This window comes from Chroicocephalus ridibundus, chromosome 2, assembly GCF_963924245.1.
Source record: "Chroicocephalus ridibundus chromosome 2, bChrRid1.1, whole genome shotgun sequence".
NCBI lineage: Eukaryota > Metazoa > Chordata > Aves > Charadriiformes > Laridae > Chroicocephalus > Chroicocephalus ridibundus.
Window position 1 is genome coordinate 13,927,697 of NC_086285.1, and position 20,771 is coordinate 13,948,467.

A 20,771-nucleotide genomic window follows, 5' to 3' on the forward strand; every position below is an offset into this window, starting at 1 on the left:
CACACTGCTTCTGATTTTATTTTAACACAGCATTTTTACACAAAGCTCTTTCCCCAAAATATCTGCTTTAAGGGGACTCACATTTCTTTGTACTGCAAAAAGACCAGGAAGAAGAAGGATTCTTTAATGTATTTACAAGTTGTTTCAAACCTAATAAGTTGAATAAAAGGGTTTGTGACAAGAGCGAACTTTGAAATCTAGTCGCTCCTGCTGTTCCAGTTAGATTCCTCGCCACCTGCTTTTGCTGAACCAGCATTTCTAGAAAGCTGTACCAGATTCAGCACAGTGGGGCACAGGTAGGCTAATTTAATTCCCTCATTCTTTAGCAGGTCTGACTGTTTGACATTCTTTGTTTTCAAGCCTTAACAACAAATGTACACCTTTTGTGCAATTCTTTCTGAAGCTGTGGCTTGTCATTAGGAATCCACAGCAAAGAAGTTGAGACTGACAGAGTGACCAGGAAACGCTGATGCAATAGTGATGCAGATGGTGATATAATATGTTCCAGTAATGTTAATCTGCATGTTTGTATCTGCCAGGGTGGGAAATGTCTACCCGCTGTACCTGTGAAAGCAAATGCAGTTGAAGCTGACAGGGGCAGCAATGGGGGAGTGGGACAGTGGGTCCCTGCGAGTCATCCCCCACTGCCATGGCCATGGGGACAGCTTGCTGAGCCTGCCCCGCTGCAGCAGCATGCCTCCTCACCCAAAGTTTGTCTTTCTGTCAGCTGCTCCCACACAGGAGCACGACCACCAGCAAATGCTGGTTTTGGGGGACACCACTACCCCATCTTCCCTGTGCTGAGGGTGAGGAGGGAGCCACCTTCTACACTGCGCTTCCACCTTCATATCCCACAGGGCCCCCATTTCCACAAAATTTCTACATGGCAAAGGGGAGATAAGGAAGGACTTCCCCATGTAGATAGTAGGACTGATTGACTTTAATTTAATGTTTCTGATAGGTGTTGCATCCCCCTCTCCCCATCCCCCTCTCCCCCCGAGATTTTATTGAAAACAAAATTATTTTGCCATAAGAACTTATGTCTTGGCTGATATTTTACTAGTTGCACAGCTTGAAATCATAACCAGACATCATTTCCATTTGAAAAAGTGGCAGACTGGAAAGGTGAAAGATAGCAGGGCAAAACCCCAAGGACAGATTTTTCCTACTTTTCCTTTCTGAGGAATTAAGGAAGGAGGAGGGAGGAAGAAAGATAACTAGAGAAAAAACGTACATATACTCTGCATTTAAATCTTGAATTTAGAAGTGAAGAAGACCATGTTTAAAAATATTGTCACTTTTTATGATCCCTCTTCTCCCCCTTCCTCCAACACTCCCTCCCCCACGCCAGCTCAATCTCTTTGTGTGTGTGTAATAATAGATATCCCAGCAAGGTACCATCTTTGTTAGCATGTTTTTGAAGCTCTTCTAAGCTGCTGTTTTCAGTGGCAAACTCTGCAGCTGTATGGTATGATAGCTTTCAATATCATTCCCTTCCATGATTCATATAATGATTGTGGCTACTTGCAGGCAAAAAAAAAGTCTTCCATTATGCCCTCAAGAATTGCACGACAAACCCTACTGACGCTAAACACACATGTCACTCTCTATCCCATACACTGCTTGACTCACTCACATTTTGGACTGACTTCTGAGCAGTGATTCAGCTTAGTCCTGCCCAGCTTTCCGTGCTGATAACATAGGAAAAAAATGAGAAAGCAGCAACATTAGACTCATTGTATTCTCTCAAAGCCAAGAAAAAGCCTCACTGTTTTCCTGTTGCGGTTTTGTTGACACTTCCTTGTTGTGTCCATAGTATTGGAATATGCTCATTATTCACAGCCTTGATGACTGGTTTTAAGCACGCTTTCCTTAAAAGTGAATTAAGTGATACTGAAATTTTCAGCACGCGCAAGTCTCTACCAGGGTGCTCTGTTTATTGTTCTTATTCTTGAGAGGTTCCTGCAGACCGAAGCCAGAGGTGAATGCACACTGGTGATATGCTCACAGAAAATGAGACATGGGAAAATAGCATTTGCTTGGCAGGAAGATCATCCTGAAAGATGATGGGCTCCCTGGAGCTGCCCTCCCTTTCCAGGGGCACAACCCCGCCGTTCAACAGCTGGGAGGGAACCAGTGTCCCTCACCACTGCTGAAATCGCGTCCATGTAACTTCTCGGCATAAAAAGGTTTGCCCCTTTGAAGCTGAACAACCTCCGGTGGCCTTTTATTGTCTGAAACCCATCCACCTTGAACATGATTACTTAATTATATCCCAAACTGGGCAGACTAAAATCTCATTTATGACATGATCCTTTTGGTGTGTAATAGTCTTAACAAACCTCAATTTTCCACTCTGTCTTCCTGTCATAGTTACTTACAACTGCTAAGAATAATGAGATAAAAATGTTAGGTGGAACAGCAGAAAGGAAAAAAGTCAGTTCAGAGCAACGCTCCTGTGGACTTCCCGCAGAGGAATATTTAATTACATTCCTTAGGCACTTCTAGGGACTCAGCTCCTTCTCTGGACTTTAGGGGAAGAAGGACCATGTTGTCAGATTTTGGGGGTGTTTTTGCTTAAATAACTTTTTTCCAGACATTGTCAGCCTGAAAGACATGGCTCATACCTTCTGGCCCATGAAATCCAGGAAATTCTACTGATTTACTCTAGCAAAGGATTTTATTTGCATACGCTCACCTCAGCGTGACCAGTTCACACCCTCTTATAGTATGACCTTGAGTATTTATTGTCTTTTTTATTTTTTAGTTTCTTAACTTCTATCTTTAAAACAGAATTTTCTAACTTTCATTGTAAAGAATACCAGGAAAATGTGTTCTGAATGTACCCTGCTGGATTCAAAATACAGAATTTAAATTTAAAAAAACCCAATGTCATATTACCATTATTTTAATTTTAAGACTTCTAAGGCACTTATTAATTTATTTTTTTTAAGACCTGATTCCTAACTTGTGGAAACTTGGATCTATGATTCATTGAATACGATCATCAACAATTTCAATGTTGACGTGCTTAGGTTACTCATATTGCCACAAAGTGTTAAAGTCAAAAGAAGACTGAATGTTGACTTTATTTTTTGCCTTTAATTTTTTTTTTATTATTTTTTTTTGCATCTGTTTCACTAGCACAGACTGTTTGATTTTGTTCAGTGTTTTCAGCTGGTTTCATCTTACGCCCTAGCTTAAGGCAAACATATTATTATCAGTCCCACAGATGACTCTTGAAGGACAGTGTTTTATTGGAATGTAACAGCATATAGAAAATAAAAATCCTAGAAGAGAAAATCTGTTTCCATTTATGCATGTGTGTGTGCATATGTATATAAATTTTAACAAAAAATATGAAGATTCTTGGGCTCCTTACAGTCTGTCATTATTTTTTCTTTGTTAATGACTTCATATTAAGAACTTAATTTTAGCTTTAAAATGCAAGCTCGTACTTATATGTCATGGATCGAAAGGACACAGTACAGTGTATGGGGGGATCAGAGGGGTACTGCCTCTTCCTTTTCTGGTAGGGGACACCTAGGCAGGAACAAACCTGAGGGTCTCTCACCAAACACTGAAAAAAGCCAGTGCTACAGTACGAAGGCGGAAGGTTTTGTCTCTTAGCACTTTTGCTCTGATTTGTATTTTCAAACTCTAATATCACAAGAGCTATATCCTTCCTGAAACTTGACCCGCTCTCTGCATGTCGGTTTATCACCTTGGTTGCACAGTCCCAGGAGGCACATCTCCTCTCGGGGCTCTGCATCCCGTATCAGGGATGGCCCCTGTCCTCTGTGGTGCTCAAAAGAAGTCCTGCAGGGTTTTTGGTGTTGCAGGGGGACAGGAGGTGAGGGTCAGAAGGCTGTTTGCATGGAGCTTATTTCAGAATCAAGGCTTAAATCTGCTTTGCATTAAACTATCTGCACACACAAATATTTGCCTGAGCAGACTTTGGGTGCTACTCTTTGTGCCAAAAGGAGCCGTATCCCACAGCTCTTTATTCTTTTATGAATATTCTTCTCTCTCCTGGCCAAACGTATTAGTCTTTTATGACCTCATCATTATCCCAGGATACTTAATGTCTAATGAAAAAGATATTTTTTAATATTGAATTACACAGTTACATTTTTTTTGGTGACTAGCAGTTTTAGCCTCTCAGATATTCAAACTGTAGTCCCTAATCTGTTTGGAAAACTTAAAGAATATCCAGTCTCTTTGTCTTTCTTTTTTTTTTTAATTTTTATTTTAAGTTGTTCATTACAGTTAAGATAAATAATGTCCTGTCACAGACACAGAGACCAGAGCCTGGGTAGATCCCATCTGTGTAAGTGCTGGAAACCTTATTGCAGAAATCTCCTTTAGTCAGCTTCTTTGTTGCGTGTTACCACATAATTTTTACCTACAGCCATCCAGGCTGGTTTTGCCCTGTGAAGCGTCTGTGGATTGGACTTTGGGGATGGAAATGAGAAAAAGCTACAGAGGACTTCATACGTGCCATGTAAACACTGCATCCTTTTGTCTCTTTGCTGCCCTTTCTTTTGCTAGAGGAGCGGGGGCTGGCGGGCAGCACCCGTACAGCGGGAAGCAGAGCACTATAGATTTCACCTGCAGTGCCTTGTTGTACAGATCCACTGTGGCGTTCAATGCCTCTCTCTTCTGCCTGATTAAAGATGATAAGGACCAAGTCACTGACAACCCTTTGAGGCAGGGTGGTTTCTGGAGATAACTAGGGGATGGATTTGTGTCACTATATTTATATTTAGGGTTTGATTAGTTTTTGCTTTATAATTCTAGCAATGTTTTTAGTTTAGCTTACTGAACATTAGAGCAACCCCTCTCTCCAGTGACCAGTCTAATACCTCCAAAGCCCCACAAGGGGCTGTTGGGACACTAAAGACCATCAATCCTTATGAATAATGCATCTATTTCCTACTGAGGCTCAAATCCCATTAATACTATAACATTATTACATCTCTTATTTACTCTTTCCTATCTGTGGGATTAAAGATTAATTCTTAACAATTTTTTCAAATTAAGAAGAAATCTCAGTAGGTCCAAAGCACCTCACACAGAATATACCAAAGTCATTGCCAGAAGATGGCTGTTAGGAATAGAAAACAAAATCATGAAATGATAAGAAATATCCCAATAGTGAGACAGGGATGGGCATTACAAGGTCCCACCTAAAACTGCTCACTGCAATGCACTGAAACACAGTGTTTTGCACGGTGATTCCTCATCCTGGTGCCCAGAATGAGTCCTTCCCTGACAGGCAGCCAGGACTCAATGGAATTATGATAAAAAATCAACAGCATTATCTGTCTGACCAGGATAAGGAAAACCGCTGAGGTCATCAGAACAGTTTGCAAAACTACTTTCTCTCTCTTTGGATGTGGGTAATTCCAAATGTGCCGTGGTCTAATTAGGCAGAACCTGGATGGAAGAGCCTCTCTCCCTGTAGGTTCACCACGGTTAAGATCTCAGCCTCCTCTGCATGCCTGACTACTACTGCTAATACTTCTACTGCTGATGAATAATTAATTACAGTGAGGATCTATTAAAATCCAGTTGCCCTCAATGTCCTTTTCATAGTTAGCAAAAACAAATAAAGGAAAACCCAGAAGACTGAGTAACTTGCCTAGCAAAGCTTGGAAATGAACAATAGTCTTCGACTATCTGCATGTTCAAAGATAAATCTTATAAATGAAATAACATACAGTAAGGTGAAGTACATAAAATTCAGAAAAATACAGCTTTGCATGCATAACTAGATTTTTGATATATTCAGTATCAAATCCAAAAGGTAGCACGTTACAGGAAAAATATATTACTGTACCCAGTGCAGACCTGCTACCTTTCTGAATTATTACCGAGGTGTTTGTTACGTTACAGAATTCAGTAAATACATTGCCTTTCCCAGCCCCATTAGATAATTTGCCTTTGTCCAGAACTGACCACACACTCTGCTTCCGAAATGCACAGGGGCAATAAAAAGAACATGGAGGTTTAGCGAGTGAGGCACTGAGGGACTAATATTCAGCAATGCTAATTCCAGCTAAATTTATATTGTATTGAAAGAAAGTGCTGTTAAAGAACAGCTTGGCTTACATCAAGACATGTGGTTACCAGATTACTTTCTATCTCCGCTCAAAAAACATTTAGAGAATTTCTCATTAAAATTATTTAAAGTGAAACAAGTCAAATAAATCTACTTAAGCGTGTTGTTGCATTGCCTCATTTGTGCTGAAAAAATGTTGCTTGTTTTTTACATTCTATTTTAACTGTACATACGAGGCTTTCCTCGCCCATTAACAAAACACATCACCTCCCAATTGCTTTCTATACCTCCTTAAATGTTAAACATAAACACATACACCATCTGTTTCCTATCATGACACCAATCCAAAATGGCTGCACTAGACACCTCCGCGTAATAGATCATCTTAAAACACCTTAGCGGTTTTGCTTTATGGAGTTATTTTTCCTGTGACAAATTATAAACCTATATTTCAAGAACACTACCAGGCTGTAGTCTCAATTGCAAATTCTGAATAGTTTCTCTTTATTTTAACAAAATGTGCTGGCTTGTATATGATGCAGCACTTTTTTTAAAGCCATAGGCCACCTTTGTTGCTATGGTATCCTACAAATCCAGTTAATTTCTTCAGTTAATAATTTCTCAGCTAATAATTTGTGAAGCATTCAGATTGAAAGCATTACAGTTCAATATAGTCACTGCTATAACTTACAAAATTATTATGTAGCTGTTGTGTAACCGAAACTGCAGGATAAATTACGAGGTTTATCATCAGTCTGCAATCAAAAATAAATTTCAGAAAAAAAGAATCACATTTATCTTAAAAAAAAAAAATCAGCTTTTCAGCTTTGCCATGCTTGTGCTTGTAAACTCCAGCTATCACACATGGGAAATGGACAAAATATAGTCATAAATGTCATTGAATGAAAATTTCGTTCTGAATGGATTTCAAATGTACTTCCTCCTCAGGTTCAGCTCTATGAAAAAAATGACCGTGTCTGGAGCAAGTTGAATTCAGTGAGGAATTTCTCCTTCACTTAAATGAGCTTTTGACCAAGGCCTCACAATATTAATGCACGAACCTGCAAACCCTTATTTCCCAGGGTAGCTCCAATGAATCCTAGACTGATTAAACCTCTGTAGACCTATGTGCAAAAGCAATACTCTGTCTGCTCATTCTCCCTTATATGTAAGAGCTCAAATGGTTATGAGACAGTATTGCTACAGGTTTGATCAAAAATAAATGCCATATATCTAGGGACCATGAATAAGGGATGAAACAGCCAGTGTAGAGGTAAAAGAGCTAAAGGGGAAAAAAAATAAAGATACTATTGCCTTGGATTGTATAATCTCAGCAGAGTTTCTTGCCATGTCAGAGGCTTTATTTCAGAAGTACCTGATAATGCCTCTTGGCTACACAGTCCCATGGGATGAAGCAAAAGCAGGCAGACTGCTGTGGGGGCAGGAGCTGCTCAGTAACCTCTTGTCACCAGGAATAAAGAACTGGAGCATTGGTGTTGTTGCCTGCTCTATAAACTGGTGCTACCTGAGGAAGCAAAGCTGGAAAAGCCTGGGAAAGATGTATTGCAGAGATTTCCTATCCGAGCCATTTTGTCTCCGAGGAATTTTTGAAAAATGGAGGAACAAGGGAGAAATACACATCTTTTTATGCTTTAAAAGGCAGAGGGGAAACCTTCTTTACGTTTCCCCCACCCTGCTCTTGTGCAGTTAGAGCTCCCCTTACTGTTTTAACCTTAACTCCCCTCTCCAGACAAGGCTAAGGAGACCTCCAATGGACGGACCACAGAGCTTTCCTCTTATTAAAGGTTGTCTCTCTCTGTTGTCTGAATATGTAAGATCACGTACTCCTTTGGTGCTGTATAAATAACACTCAGCTACTTTTTTGAAACACTCATCATACTGTTTTTCCTTCTCCTTGTTTGTAATTTTGCTGCTGCTATTTGTGTGATTTACAGAGGTTGTTTTTATTCCTCAGAGCCTTCAGTGCAATTAAAGAAAATAAAGAGTGAATGCTCAAGTAGTTGAGAAGAATGCAAGAGGTAAAAGATGAACACAAAGGCAGAGGTACCATGAATGACTTCTAAAGAGGAAAGGATAAAATACAGCTTGTCTTCAACATGCTCTAACAGGCACAACAATTCTGGATTCAGTTTGCGACAAAACATACTATGGTTTAGAGGGAAGAGAGACAGTAGCTCCTAAACAATATGAACATTCCATTTAAGAAAATAGCAATCACTTGTCTATTGTGAACTTCAAAGTCATGCTGTACTTGTAATAAATACACAGTTGCTCAAGTGAGTCGGTAAACTGTGATACGCCTTACTTGCACTGACCACTTAATATGCCAGGATTTTTCACACCCAAGAGGAAAACAAACAAACAAACAAACAGACAGCCAAACAGATTCTCTTTTGGGATTTTAACTGTTTCATCTTGACCTTTGCATGCACGTATGTGTGCCTAAGTGCACAAACATGCCATGTTTAACCTCTGCAGCAAGAAGCTAACGTGTTGGCTCACAGGCTCTGTCCTCATTTTCACCTTATTAACCCGGGTTGAAGTTGTTGGAACTTGCTGAGGCTACTAATCCAGGTCCATACCTAAGCTACCTGACTTCTTCACCCTCAAATTCACATCCCTTCCCATTTGCTCTGCATTTCAAAATCTGGAATTAAGCAAGGCTGCAGTAGATGTGCATGTTGAAATGCACTAACCCTGAAATGGCTATTGCTTTCTGGGCTTGTTGCCCAATAGCTCTGTCGCTAGCCTTTTCTTTTTTCTTTTTTTGTCCTGACCACTGCTGTTTTTTCAGCACAATCTCTCTGAGAGAAAAAAAAAAGAGGGTGGGAACTCAGTAACATCCTTAATAATGGAGTTATCAGGCTTTTTTTATTTTTATTTTTATTTTAGAAGGTACGGTAAGTCACAGCCCTAGATGACACACACCAAATAAACAGGCAAAAATTTGCCAATCCTTGTTCTGTATTACACACCCATTGAACATTTTGGGTGGAGAACCTCCAAGGTCAAGCTCAGTTCTTTAAAAATATTTCCATTTCTACATTGTATACAGATGAGGAGACAAAATGTCACAATCCCTAAACCTCGGTAGCCTTTTCTATTTCTATTGCAACTGTAACTAAATTTCCCAGAAGATATCTGTGTTTCCTTGTGTGAGATACTGTACCAGTGGTACAATTTAACATATCCCTCTCATTGCAGATCACAGATTTGCTTAAGTTGCCGTTTCTTCCTTGCCTATATGGAGGCATATGGTCTACTTGCTAGCCTGCTGCAGGGCTGAGGTAGGTGGCAAAGGTCTCTCCTCCACATTGCTTCTGCCTCAATCTGTATTTATTGACGCGCTTCTTTTCTGCATCATTTTTAGACCATTTCTAATCTAAAACCATGAAACATTCATTTAGTGTGAACTGAACTCACATGTTCGAAGTCAGTTTCTCAGCATATAACATTGACATTTCTGCCAATGGCTTTACTCGATGCTTAAGGGGTTTTTAACACCAGCCTGAGTGAACCAGAAGCCACAAGGCAACATTAAACAAGTTCTGTGTGTGTCCGAAACCAGTGTACATGCCAAGCATGCTTTGAAGAGCCATTGCTCTGAAAAAATGCAGTTCACATAGGCTTGCGTTTGGCTGGTTGAAGGTCACCACCGGCATGTGGGTCAGGTCAGCCCTACAGCAGACTCGCATCTGTGCATTTGGGCCAGGCAGACCTCACGTGGTTCCTTCCCTGCATTCCTTCCCACAACTGCACCTTCAAGGTTTCAGTCTTTCTTCCCCATGGACCGGGCAGTTCGAAGGCCCACAAGTTGCAGTAAAAGTGAAGGACAGGTGCCTCCAGCCCAGCCATCTCGCCCTTCTGTTTTTTTCCTTCACTTTAAATGCCCACTGAATCTCCTTTCCCACATGCAGAACTTGTCCCACTTGCATTCACCTCTCCAGAACAAACCATTTGGAGCAGAGGTGCAGCCCTACAGTAACAATCATGTTAACTATTTATTCCGCTGCAACAAAAGATGAGTCAACAACAGCTTTTCAGATACAGAAGAACTTTTAGGGTCTACTGCCAAAATTATTTTCTCATGAGAACTTATATTCCACAAAGCAACCCGACCCAAAGGCGTCTGTACTGGTGACCAGGTGACTCAAGGCAAAGCGTCAATATAGTACTTGACATTGTTTAGTGTTCAGGATGTCAGAGAGGAGAAAGATGAAACCAGACACGTGATGCTGATAAGAATTTCTTTTTATGTTATTCCAATAAAAAATACATTCATACAGAAATATAACAATCTTGCAAAAAACAATTTCAAATAAAATCTTGTAAAACAAAATTTTTACAAAAATCTTACAAAGAGATTCTTTAGATAACAGGGTGCTTCAAAACCAAAAAAAGAAATTTCACTAATAGAAACTTTTTCTTCTTAAATTTCAAGCAAAAATGTTTTATTTTTTTTTATTTTTCAGCTTGATTGAGGCTCAGTTATCACCTGAACAAAATGTACTTGCTTATAAAGAAAATTACAGGCATTTGACATATGGCACACAGCCCCACCCCATCCACACAAGTCTGATGGTTATTTCACAATTGAGACAAGCCAGTGCAAGTTTAAGTTTTTTTGTTTGGGGTTGGTCTTTTTTTGTTTGTTTATATTTGCTTTTGTTTACTTTCTTACTTATAAGAATTATGGCTAAGCCAAGGACAATGCAAACAAGGAGTTAAAAACACAACAAAACCCAACCCTAAATAGAAATCCATTTTCTCGGAAATTTTGTTTGTTTAGGGGGAGAAAAAAAAAAAGTGCAATTTCAGGCAATTTAAACCAAAAATGAAATGAGAATGATATAAGCCTGTGTGTTCCTTAGAACCAGATCACTTGCATATACTTTTTTTTTTAAACCACTTATCTACATACATTTCCAGGAAGATATACTAAAATATTAGCATAGTAAGCAAGACCAATAATAAATAGAAAAAGAAACAGGTCACATGTTTCATTGCATCGACTGTAGTGAGCTGGTTTAAAAAAAAAAAAAAATACTGTTTTTGGACAGACTATTTCTACTCTAGGAAAAAACAGTCTTTATTTCAGCTGAACTATGTAAAATTAGAGCTCAACCACCACAATGACTAGCTCACTCACAGGTCCTCCAGTAAGCTGGAAGGCCAAAACCCGAGCGTATTTCATCTGCACACAGCTAATATTCTTTTAGCATGCCAATATTCGGTTCATATCATTCTTAAATGGCCACAGATACGCTATTCCAGACAACCTAGTAACTACAAAACACAGTCAGCAGTCTGAGAAGGACTGAATGCCAACAAAGCCTTTAGCATACCATTAAGCTAAAGGTAAAGCCTCTAAAAATGCTAGATTTTAATTAACTGTATCTTTCATTTCTTTGTCTCCTTAATGACCGTATTGCAGGAGGGGGAGAGGGAATATTTTGATGGGCTGTGGCATTTTCTAGCTATGTGTTCTAATTTTTTTCCTTTTAAAAAAAATATTTATATATTATCTATATATATACACACATACACAGACTGTACACACAAATATACATACACAATTATTCTTCTGCCCACTTTTAAAAAAAAAGTAATATAGTTTCTTTCTGTATGACCAACAGATAGCTAGATATATAGATGTGAAACTTGTGCCTTTTAAGCAAATACATCTTTTAATACTTCTGTATCTTTAATATGTATGAAAACTTGACATATTAAGTACAGTTGGGGTGTGTATATACACAGTTGTTGTGCAAGGTCAATATAAAAAAAGTCTCAAGGTGGCAGAACTGGTCAGGTATTCAATTGGCATATGCATTATACTGTAACACAGTCAAATTGTCTAAGTTAAACAAATACTGTACTGACATGAACGACTTTTCTCTATATTTGTCTTTGTGAAGGAGGACCCTGGAAGTAACCTTTTTTTCCCCTCATATTATACATTTGATACAGTACAATGCCAGGTGAAAAGAGAGCCTTAATAAAGCATGCATCACCCATACCCCTGTATAAGACCCCCTACAAGAGAAGGTCACTTGCATAAGGCACCATTATTAAGGTCAACAGTGCATTAACAGCTAGAAAACCAGAAGTTAGTCCTCAAGGCATAAATAAGAGAAAAATTAGCTGCATGAGAAAAATCAGTTTCTAACCAATAGTGGTTGTATCCACCCAACAGAAAAAATTATTCATGTTCCATACATTATGTAACATTAGACCAATTGTATTTTAGCTGCTCTTAACTGGAATCAAAACTGCAGTCCTGATTAAAGAATGGAAAAGCATATAGTTCCCCAGAACCATGCAATAACCTTTGTATTATAATGAAAAGTTATAGTTGTGTTACATTTGTAAATACACAGCTTATACAATGGATTACAAATGAGCTCTGTAGCAAGTAAAACAAGCTACTTGACACATTGCACGTTTAATAGCTGCACCAGACACCTAAAGCTCCTCTCACACAGGAACGGGGAGGTCCCCCATCTCTATTCTGGCATCCTGACTCTTTTTATTCCCCCCTTTCCCTCTCCGTTTTCCCTCTAAAAAGGTGCAGACACCCCTCCCCCCACCCCTTGGAAATGATTGGTGGTCGTCCCATCTCACGAGATATTCCTCACATACAAGACATTCAGACTATTTTTTTTCTCTTACAGTTATAAAACAACCACAAGAAAAAAAATGTGCCTCGGCATACAGTCATCAAGAGATCCTCATCGCATACAGTCGCCCAATCATTAACATTCTCAGTGCACATGCTCACGGCAAAGGCTTAGGAGCCACTCAGAAGGTTAGATACCAGTGTATGAGTCCAGGAAACCCCAAACATCACGCACCGCGGTTGCTATGCCGTTTCTTACATGACTTATTAGCCCTCAAAAGACCTTCAAGGAAGTGAGGTCCTGGAGGCAACTGGGTAGGGTGCAAAATGGCATGCTTTGGCTGGAACACGCATCCCTCCGCTCAAGGCTCTTCAACCTTGACGCCTCTTAGCCCGCAGGATTCACCTCTTGACCCATTCAGAGGTGTCTCTTCATGTGAAGGGCCAGGTGGTCAGACCTGGAAAAACACCTGCAAGGCAAGAGTCAAGGTGCACGTTAGCCCACGGTTACTGGCACACACAACACCGTATGCGTGGCTGAGGCACCCCCCCCTTGCTCTGCTGCTCCAAGCCACAGCTCGTGGAGGAGGGATTTGGCATTCCCTGGATACACGGGAGCACTCAAGGTGTCTGTGGGCACCTGGGCAGATGGGTGGTAACACTAGGGACTTCTCAACACCTATCTGCAACATCAGGCTACAAACCACATCCCCATGACTAGTAAAAAGGAAAGGTTTTTTCTTCCAGTCTAAATATACAATAATCCCTTAAAAATACCAGACACAATTGCGTTCCCAAACGATTCTTTCAAAAGTAAAAAGCAGCCCAGGCTCACTTTTCAACAAGCATTAAAAATAACTCTTTAAAAAGGCGCGTTTCAGTCACATACCTGTCACAGTGACTACATTTAAAAGGCTTGGCACCAGTGTGCTTTCTGAAGTGTCTGGTTAATTCATCACTTCTTGCAAAACGCCACTCACACCCTTCCCATGAACATCTGTAAGGCTTTTCCCCTACAAAGAAAGCAGATTACACATTAGTCGTGACTTCATTCAAAGAAAGATAGGTGCTATCCCATTCATTTTCTATGTGAACCTCCTCCACCCCCCAAAGACAGCCAATTTTATTTAACCTATATAAATGCTTCAGAAGATGTAGGCAAAGAAGGCTTGCAAAATTCATCCACCTGATTCCTACTTAACTATTTTGCTGCAACAGCACATCAAATAACCTCATTCTTATTTAAGGAAGAAAAAAAAAGTGATTAAACAGGCTCACGGAAAACAAAGAAATCCAACCTTCTACCATTCCTGTTCATCCGTAATAGTAGGCTGACTCCCAAACAGGTATCATTCACCTCATAAAGGTGATTAAAGACAGCACAGCTAGGCTCCAAAATGCAATTAGGCTACTGTATTGCATCAAAGCCCTCTGTCACTCACTCATCTGCATAACATGCAACCTCCTTTCTGCTGAGCCACATATTCTTGGAAAAGCCTGTACGCCACTCTGAACACTGCTATTTCAGCATTCAAGAAATACCACTTCCATTCACAGGAACGTTCTCAGCCAGACAGCAACAGGACAACAGTACTGCAATACTTCTGAGCCGGCAGCTATTTATGTCTGCTCAACCACCACGGTTTCAGTGGAAGTTGTTTTTTCCTCTTGAAATAATTTTATCTGACTTCTGCATGACAATGGGAGCATCCGAGCTTGCTCAGACTTCCCATAAAAGCCACAAAATGTTGAGCTCATGAGTCAAAATATCATCTTTTTCCTTGAATTCTCCTTCCACATCTTGGGGCAAAAAAACCCCACCCATATAGGTCTTTGGATTGGTATACCAAGAACGCCAGGCCAATTCCTCAAGCCAAGCGATGACTATTGAGTCAAGGCGCAGCTCTACATATCTAACTGCTGTTGCAAAGAGATATCAAATGATAATGCTCAAACAAGCAAATCAGCATGCTACTTCAACCATAAAATATTTATAAAAGCCCTGAAGTGTCTATCTTCCTCACGTTCTTTCCCAATAACATACAGGATTGGTATTTTTAGTTCAGGTTCCGTAACAATAAAATGCTGTTGCTCAGTATTTTGGGATGAAATTATACAGTAAATCATACATTTCCAAGTCCAATTAGGCAGAGCTGTTAGAAGCACTAAAACACACTGTGGCTTTCCAAGATTTTTGCTATTAACAATGGCACACAAAACTGTTAAATGATTTACAACTATAGCTATACTTTATATAATCAAGGCCTTGGGATGTCTGATTGAATGGACCGGTGTAGACCAAACCATGAAAACAAGCTCTTACAGTATTTAGTGATCTGACCAATTTTTGGATATGACGCTGGTTTTTTTTGCAAGAAAGCCCCAGCTTGTGTTTGCTTTAGAAATAAACGTCAACAGAGGTCTAGTGCCTATTTTGGCTAGACCTTTGCTCTTGATGACCACACGCCGCTGCAGTTTCCCAACTATTGCCTATTTTGATGAGTGGCTCCTATTTGCTATGACAGTGGACCAATCTACGCCAACTGTCTTGGCTTCAGCTCGCTTACGAAGAGAATGAGGAAGTGATGTCGTCCATGCTGGTAAGCCTCTACTACTATTACATCATTTCTCCAAACCTGGGCTCCCACCCAGTGATTGTGTAACGCTGTGACACCACCACCGTCAGGGGTATTCCCTACAGTACTTGCCAACTCTTAATAAGCATACGGTTACTAACCTGTATGAGTGCGCTGATGTGCTTTCAGATGTGAACTTTTGGTGTAAACTTTCCTGCAACCGTTAAAATGACACCTGTGAACACGCCTTCTGCCATCTGGCGAAGTGTCACCATTGGAGGGTGTACCTTTTTCTGCAGTCTTTCCAGCGGTACCGGTACGAATTTTCCCCGGTGAATGCAACTCACCCGGCGTACAATTCCATAGCTGGGAAGAAGGCTCCTTGCTCAGCTCAGGAGATGAAGGGGGAGTGGAAGTGACAGACGAACTCAAGTTTCCTGAACTGGCTAAAACATCGCTTATAGGGTCAGAGGTAAACTTTGTCGTGGGCGAGAGCTCCTCAGAGCTGTCTGAAGATTCGCTGCTCACGTCAGAATTCAAACTGTTGGTCTCTAAGTTCTGACTAGTAAGATTGTCCTCTTTTGGGACACACGTGCTCTTCAGTTCAGATTCCTCCTTTTTCTCACGTGCCAGAATAATTTTGGTCCAGAGATCCTCTTGGCTATCAAATTTGATTTCAGATGCAGAAACATAACAGGGCTCACTTTGAAGATACCGTTCCAGCTCCAAACATGTCTAGGTGAAAGAGAAGGAAGAAAAAAAGAGAAAAGTTACAAGCTTGCTTCAAAATAAACCCAATTGTATTTTACACTTCAAAAAGCATGCAGGAATGTAGTACGTTCGATTTGAGGTTTCCAGGTTCAAAACAAATTAAAGGCTCCTCCAGCCGTAAGTAGGTGACTGTTACGATGAAAAGAAATCGGTTTTCGAGACCTGGGCAGGAGTTCAAATGCACAGCTGAAGGTGCAAGTCAGCTTTGGTTTCCAAAATAGCATTCTAATGAGTCAGTCAAATTATCATCACTCTCATCATGAAATCTGTGTTTTCAGTAGGCTGACGTTGAAAAGGACCATAGAGAACCACAACAAATAATTACACTTTGCTCTCGCGCCCCGTCTAATTTCAAGTTGTTTTGTATCTCTCTCACACAAACAGGAGGCTGAAAGGACCCAACTGAACACAATGTGCTCTGACACACAGTTAAAACCCAAACGCTGTGTCAGAAAACAAAGCCACATTTCAGCACGGCTGCAGAGCTGCCGGTCCGTCTTCTGGGGACATCAATGGAGCAGCAGACATCCTCCCATTTCCTGTGCATGAGAACGCAGCACACTCGACTTTCAAAGAATGTCATTTCCAAGCACGCTGGCATGCACGCCACGTAACTCCAACTGCTCCCGTGCGTGTTCGGAGGAACACGGGGAACTTCAACAACAGAGGTGAGGGGAGAAAAAAGTTCCAGAATAGAAATGGCCTATTCTATAGGATGCAAAACGGGAAATTACTCTGAGGTCCTGCTGGGAGTCCCACAATGAACAAGAACTTTATCTACTGGCCAAGAGTGCAACTGTATGAGTCATCTCTCTCTTTCTTTCACGCAATGCCAAAGGAGACTTCCTTTTAAAACCCTGACCATCTGCCAAGAAAGTACTCTGTTCAAATATACATGCAACAGTACATGGACAACTTCCCCCCCCAACTGCATTCCCCTCTACTCCATGAAACGAAACAAAACAAAAAACAAAACCACCCTAAATGGGTGAAACTGTGGTTTTCAATTTCAATTCACCCTGCTGACTTTCTAGCCATTTTCAGAGAACAAAAAAAAAAACAAAAACAAAAACAAAACCGGGGTATGAACTGTTATGGCAACAAGCTGATGTTTTGGTGTTTTGGGATTATTCTTTCCACTATAGGAAATGATCCATACGGAAGCTTTACACAGAAAATGGACACACCAAGTTTCCATACCAAACTACTTATTTTAGCAAGATCATCTCTTCCAAGCCCGGTAGCAAAACCTGATCCCAAATGCCACACATTCCCTTCGCAGCCCCTTCCCATCTGTCCAAGAGCAGAGCTGCCATGGGAGCAGCCTCCCTTCTCCCCCCAGCACCACTTAACTAAACTGGGTCACATGTTCTGGGCAGGCGAGGAGAGTGGGCAAAAATACGGAAAAAAACCCAAAAAAACCCACGCCGAACAGCCCCATCGCTGCACACATTATTTACGTATTTGTCTATAATTAGGTAACTGGGTTGCAATGCACGTTAAAAATAAAAAGGGTTTCAACGGGGACAACACAATAGCGTGTTGATTTTCCGTGAAAACGGGTTAAAAAAGCATTTATTAAGATCGTGTCAAACTTTCATATTCCCGGCTAATTTAAATTCCTCATTAGGTTGATTAGTAATGGGGACCGGAGCGAAGCTCTCGCCGAGTTTAAATGCCTCTGAATGCTACTGGGAAGGAGGGCTGGCCCTTCGCCAAAAACCCAAATGCCTGAAGGAAACTACTTAGCTCCATTTCAATCACGTCCTACGAAGCTGCCTCGCTGGAAGGGGGAAGGCGGGGGGGGGCTGGGAAATAAAAAAAAAAAACCAAAACAAAAACCCAACAAAACACACAAACCCAAGGCATTGCATGCAATTAACAAGCGTGTGAAGGTTGTAACACTTGGCATCGCAGCCTCCTCGGAAAGGCTGCTCCGTCCTTCTGCAAGGCCAGCAGGTACCGAGCCGGCCGTCGGGGCTGACCGGCTGCCGGCGGGGGGAGCGCAGACACCGGCCCCGGCTCCCCGCTGCAGCCGGCCGGGCACCGCGGCTCCGGCCAGCCCGCTGCCTGGATCGAACCCAGGGGGAGAAAAAAGGAAGGGGAAAAAAAATAAGGGGGGGGGGGGGAAAGGGGGAAAAAAAAGGCGCAACAAAATATGTCCATTAAAGGGAAGGAGGCTCCGTTCTTCCTCCTTCCCGACCAAGGCAATTAGCACAAGGGGATCGCTGTCATATGACTGACAACTCACGGACTCTGCAAAGCTCCCTGCGCTGGGAAACGGCTCCATTGTACACAGAGATACACACAGGCACACGGATATGGGTACATATGCCTACACACACTCCTGGTGGGCTTTTCCCCCATCATCGCCAGGAAAAAAGAAAAATTAAAGTAACAATTGAAAAAAAAACAAACCACCACAGCAAGGGACGAAGGGCAGCCCTTGGCCAAGGCAGGGAGCTCGGATGACAAGCCCCAGCTGTGGAGGTTGGACCTGGTACAAGCGCAAAACTTTTGCCAGGACTCGGTGCGGAGCGGAGCGCGCAGCGGAGCGCGGAGCCGGGCTGCGGAGCGGTGCGCGGAGCGGAGCGGGCCGCCGGCGGTGAACGAGGAGAGCCGGAGCTGCGCAGCTCCTTATATCCACCTCGGGAACTCTTTCCCCCAAAAAAAGCCGTGTTATTTTAAACCAAAACACCTGCTTCAAAACATCCCTACGTATTTGTGCTCAATTCTCCCCAAACTCGTTCCTGACACTTGGGCTTTTTTTTTTTTTTTTTAAATCCGCTCATCCTTTAATACGGCTTAAAAAGAAAAAAAAAAGAAAATACACCCCGACAACAACAACAACAACATCGACATCCTCGTTTACCTGTTGCCAATATTCCTCCAGGGACGGCAAGGCTGAGAAGTAACCCGTGTCGTGCACAATCTGGAGTTCCTGGAAGATGCTGCACATTGGGAGCACATCCATGTCGCGAGTCGCAACAAACAAAAAGTCAGTGCTGGTTTCACCGAAAATAGAGATGCCTCCTTCTTTATGTGCAGGGCTTGAGAAGGGGGGGTGTGTGCGGGGGGGTGTCAAACCTCTGGCTCTCCGTTTCCAAGCCCCCCCCCTTCCTCCACAGAAGAAAAAAAAAATAATTGTATATATAGAGAGATATATATATTGGTATATATTAATTCCTTGAGGAGCTTAGGGAGGAAAAAAGACCCAAAGTTTCATGCAAAGTTTAATCGCACGGCACGGCACGACGTCTCCCGCGGCGGCTCGCTCGCTCGCTCGCTCTCCCCTCCCGCGGCCGGCGGCGGACCCTTGCGCAGGAGCGGACCCAAATATTTTGCAAACACGGCGCCGACTGCGAGTGTCACCCCCCGCCAAACTTCCCTATTCAAAGCTCTGCCCGGCCGCGCCGCCGCCCCCGCCCCGCGATCCCGCCCGCTCCCCCCCCCCCGTCCCCGAGCTCCCACCCCCCCCCGGCTTGGCCCCGCCCCGCCCCGCGTGAGCCCCCGTGACACCGCCCCACCGCCCAATCTCCTCCGGCCCCGCCCCGCCCCCCTCCCGCCAATGATGTCAGAGCCGCCCAATCACCGCCCGCCGTGGCACCGCGGCTCCTCCTGGCGTGACCGAGCCGGGCCGTGACGGCTCCCGCCATTGGCTCGATTCGAAATTCGGCCCCTCCTGATTGGCGGGATGGGCGGCAGGCTATTTTTAGCAGGGTATATAAAGCCGGGGAAGCGGCTGCTTCTGCTTCTTTTTTTTTTTTTTTCTTTTTTTTTTTTTTTCCTCTTCATAATTTTTCGTGTGGGGAGGCGGCCGCGCGCGGGGGAGGGGAGCGGGGCCGGCGGCCGCTGTGTTGCGCTGCCGGCGGCGGGCGCGGAGGGCGCTGCGGGGCCGCCCGACCTGTCAGGCGGCTCCGGCGGCGGCCGTGAGGGGAGGCTGGGCTCGCCCCGGCCGGGGAAACCTCCTCCGTGGTGCGGGGCCTCGCCACAGGACGGCCAGGCAACCACGGCTCCCCGCGCCAGTTCCTGGCGCGGGGAGCCGTGGTTGCCTGGCCGTCCTGTGGCCGTCACCTGTGTGAAGGTGTCCAGTTTTATTGTGGGGTGGTGTCACCATGAACCCCTCTGTGGCACCTTGCTCACAAGGCTTCAAGGCAACATCTACGTGCTCCGGGACCAATCTTTCCCAGGGAGCGGGAGGGCTAGAAAGTTAATTTCTCTGTCCCCCAAGAGATGGCAGAGGACATCGTTGGCACTGCAGGGAGGGAGCTGGATCTCCAGGCAGGACAGGGTGATCATAATGGGGTTCTGCATGGAGACCTCCCTGGGCCAGGGCCACGCAGCCAGCCTGGGGGTGGGTGTCGTGAGTGTCCCCCTCCTGGCCTGCACCATCTGACAGAGCTGCTCCAGGAAAAGTTCGTTCGTTGCTGCCCGCTTACACCCAAGCACAGAAGCTTGCATGTTGTTATCAGAGCACCAGCTTTTTTAAGACTAGACCTGTCGATGATGCGGGCGTCTTAATATAATTTAAAAGAATGTGATGGTTAGCTTTCCAAAGGAGTGGCCAGCAGATGGAACAAACACTCCTAATGCGTTTCTTTTACTAAGGGACTTCTAATTTTCCGCTGATGTTTCCATCATAATCTCTACTCTGTTATTCCCATTTCCCCACTTTTCTCTGTATCTGTTGCTGGTTACCTACAGATGGTAACTAAAGCAT

General features: G+C 43.0%; 1 protein-coding gene across 1 annotated transcript; it reads right to left on the reverse strand.

Annotated features, from left to right (window-relative positions):
- Positions 1–10,318: 10,318 nt before the first annotated feature.
- Positions 10,319–19,451, reverse strand: KLF6 (KLF transcription factor 6). The gene is made up of 4 exons (XM_063324456.1): positions 18,924–19,451; positions 15,442–16,015; positions 13,594–13,717; positions 10,319–13,174 (listed from the first exon to the last, which is right to left on the reverse strand). Exons 1-4 carry the CDS (start codon positions 19,023–19,025, stop codon positions 13,123–13,125), a joined length of 852 nt encoding a protein of 283 aa, XP_063180526.1. The 5' UTR covers positions 19,026–19,451; the 3' UTR covers positions 10,319–13,122.
- Between the last annotated feature and the right edge of the window lie 1,320 nt (positions 19,452–20,771).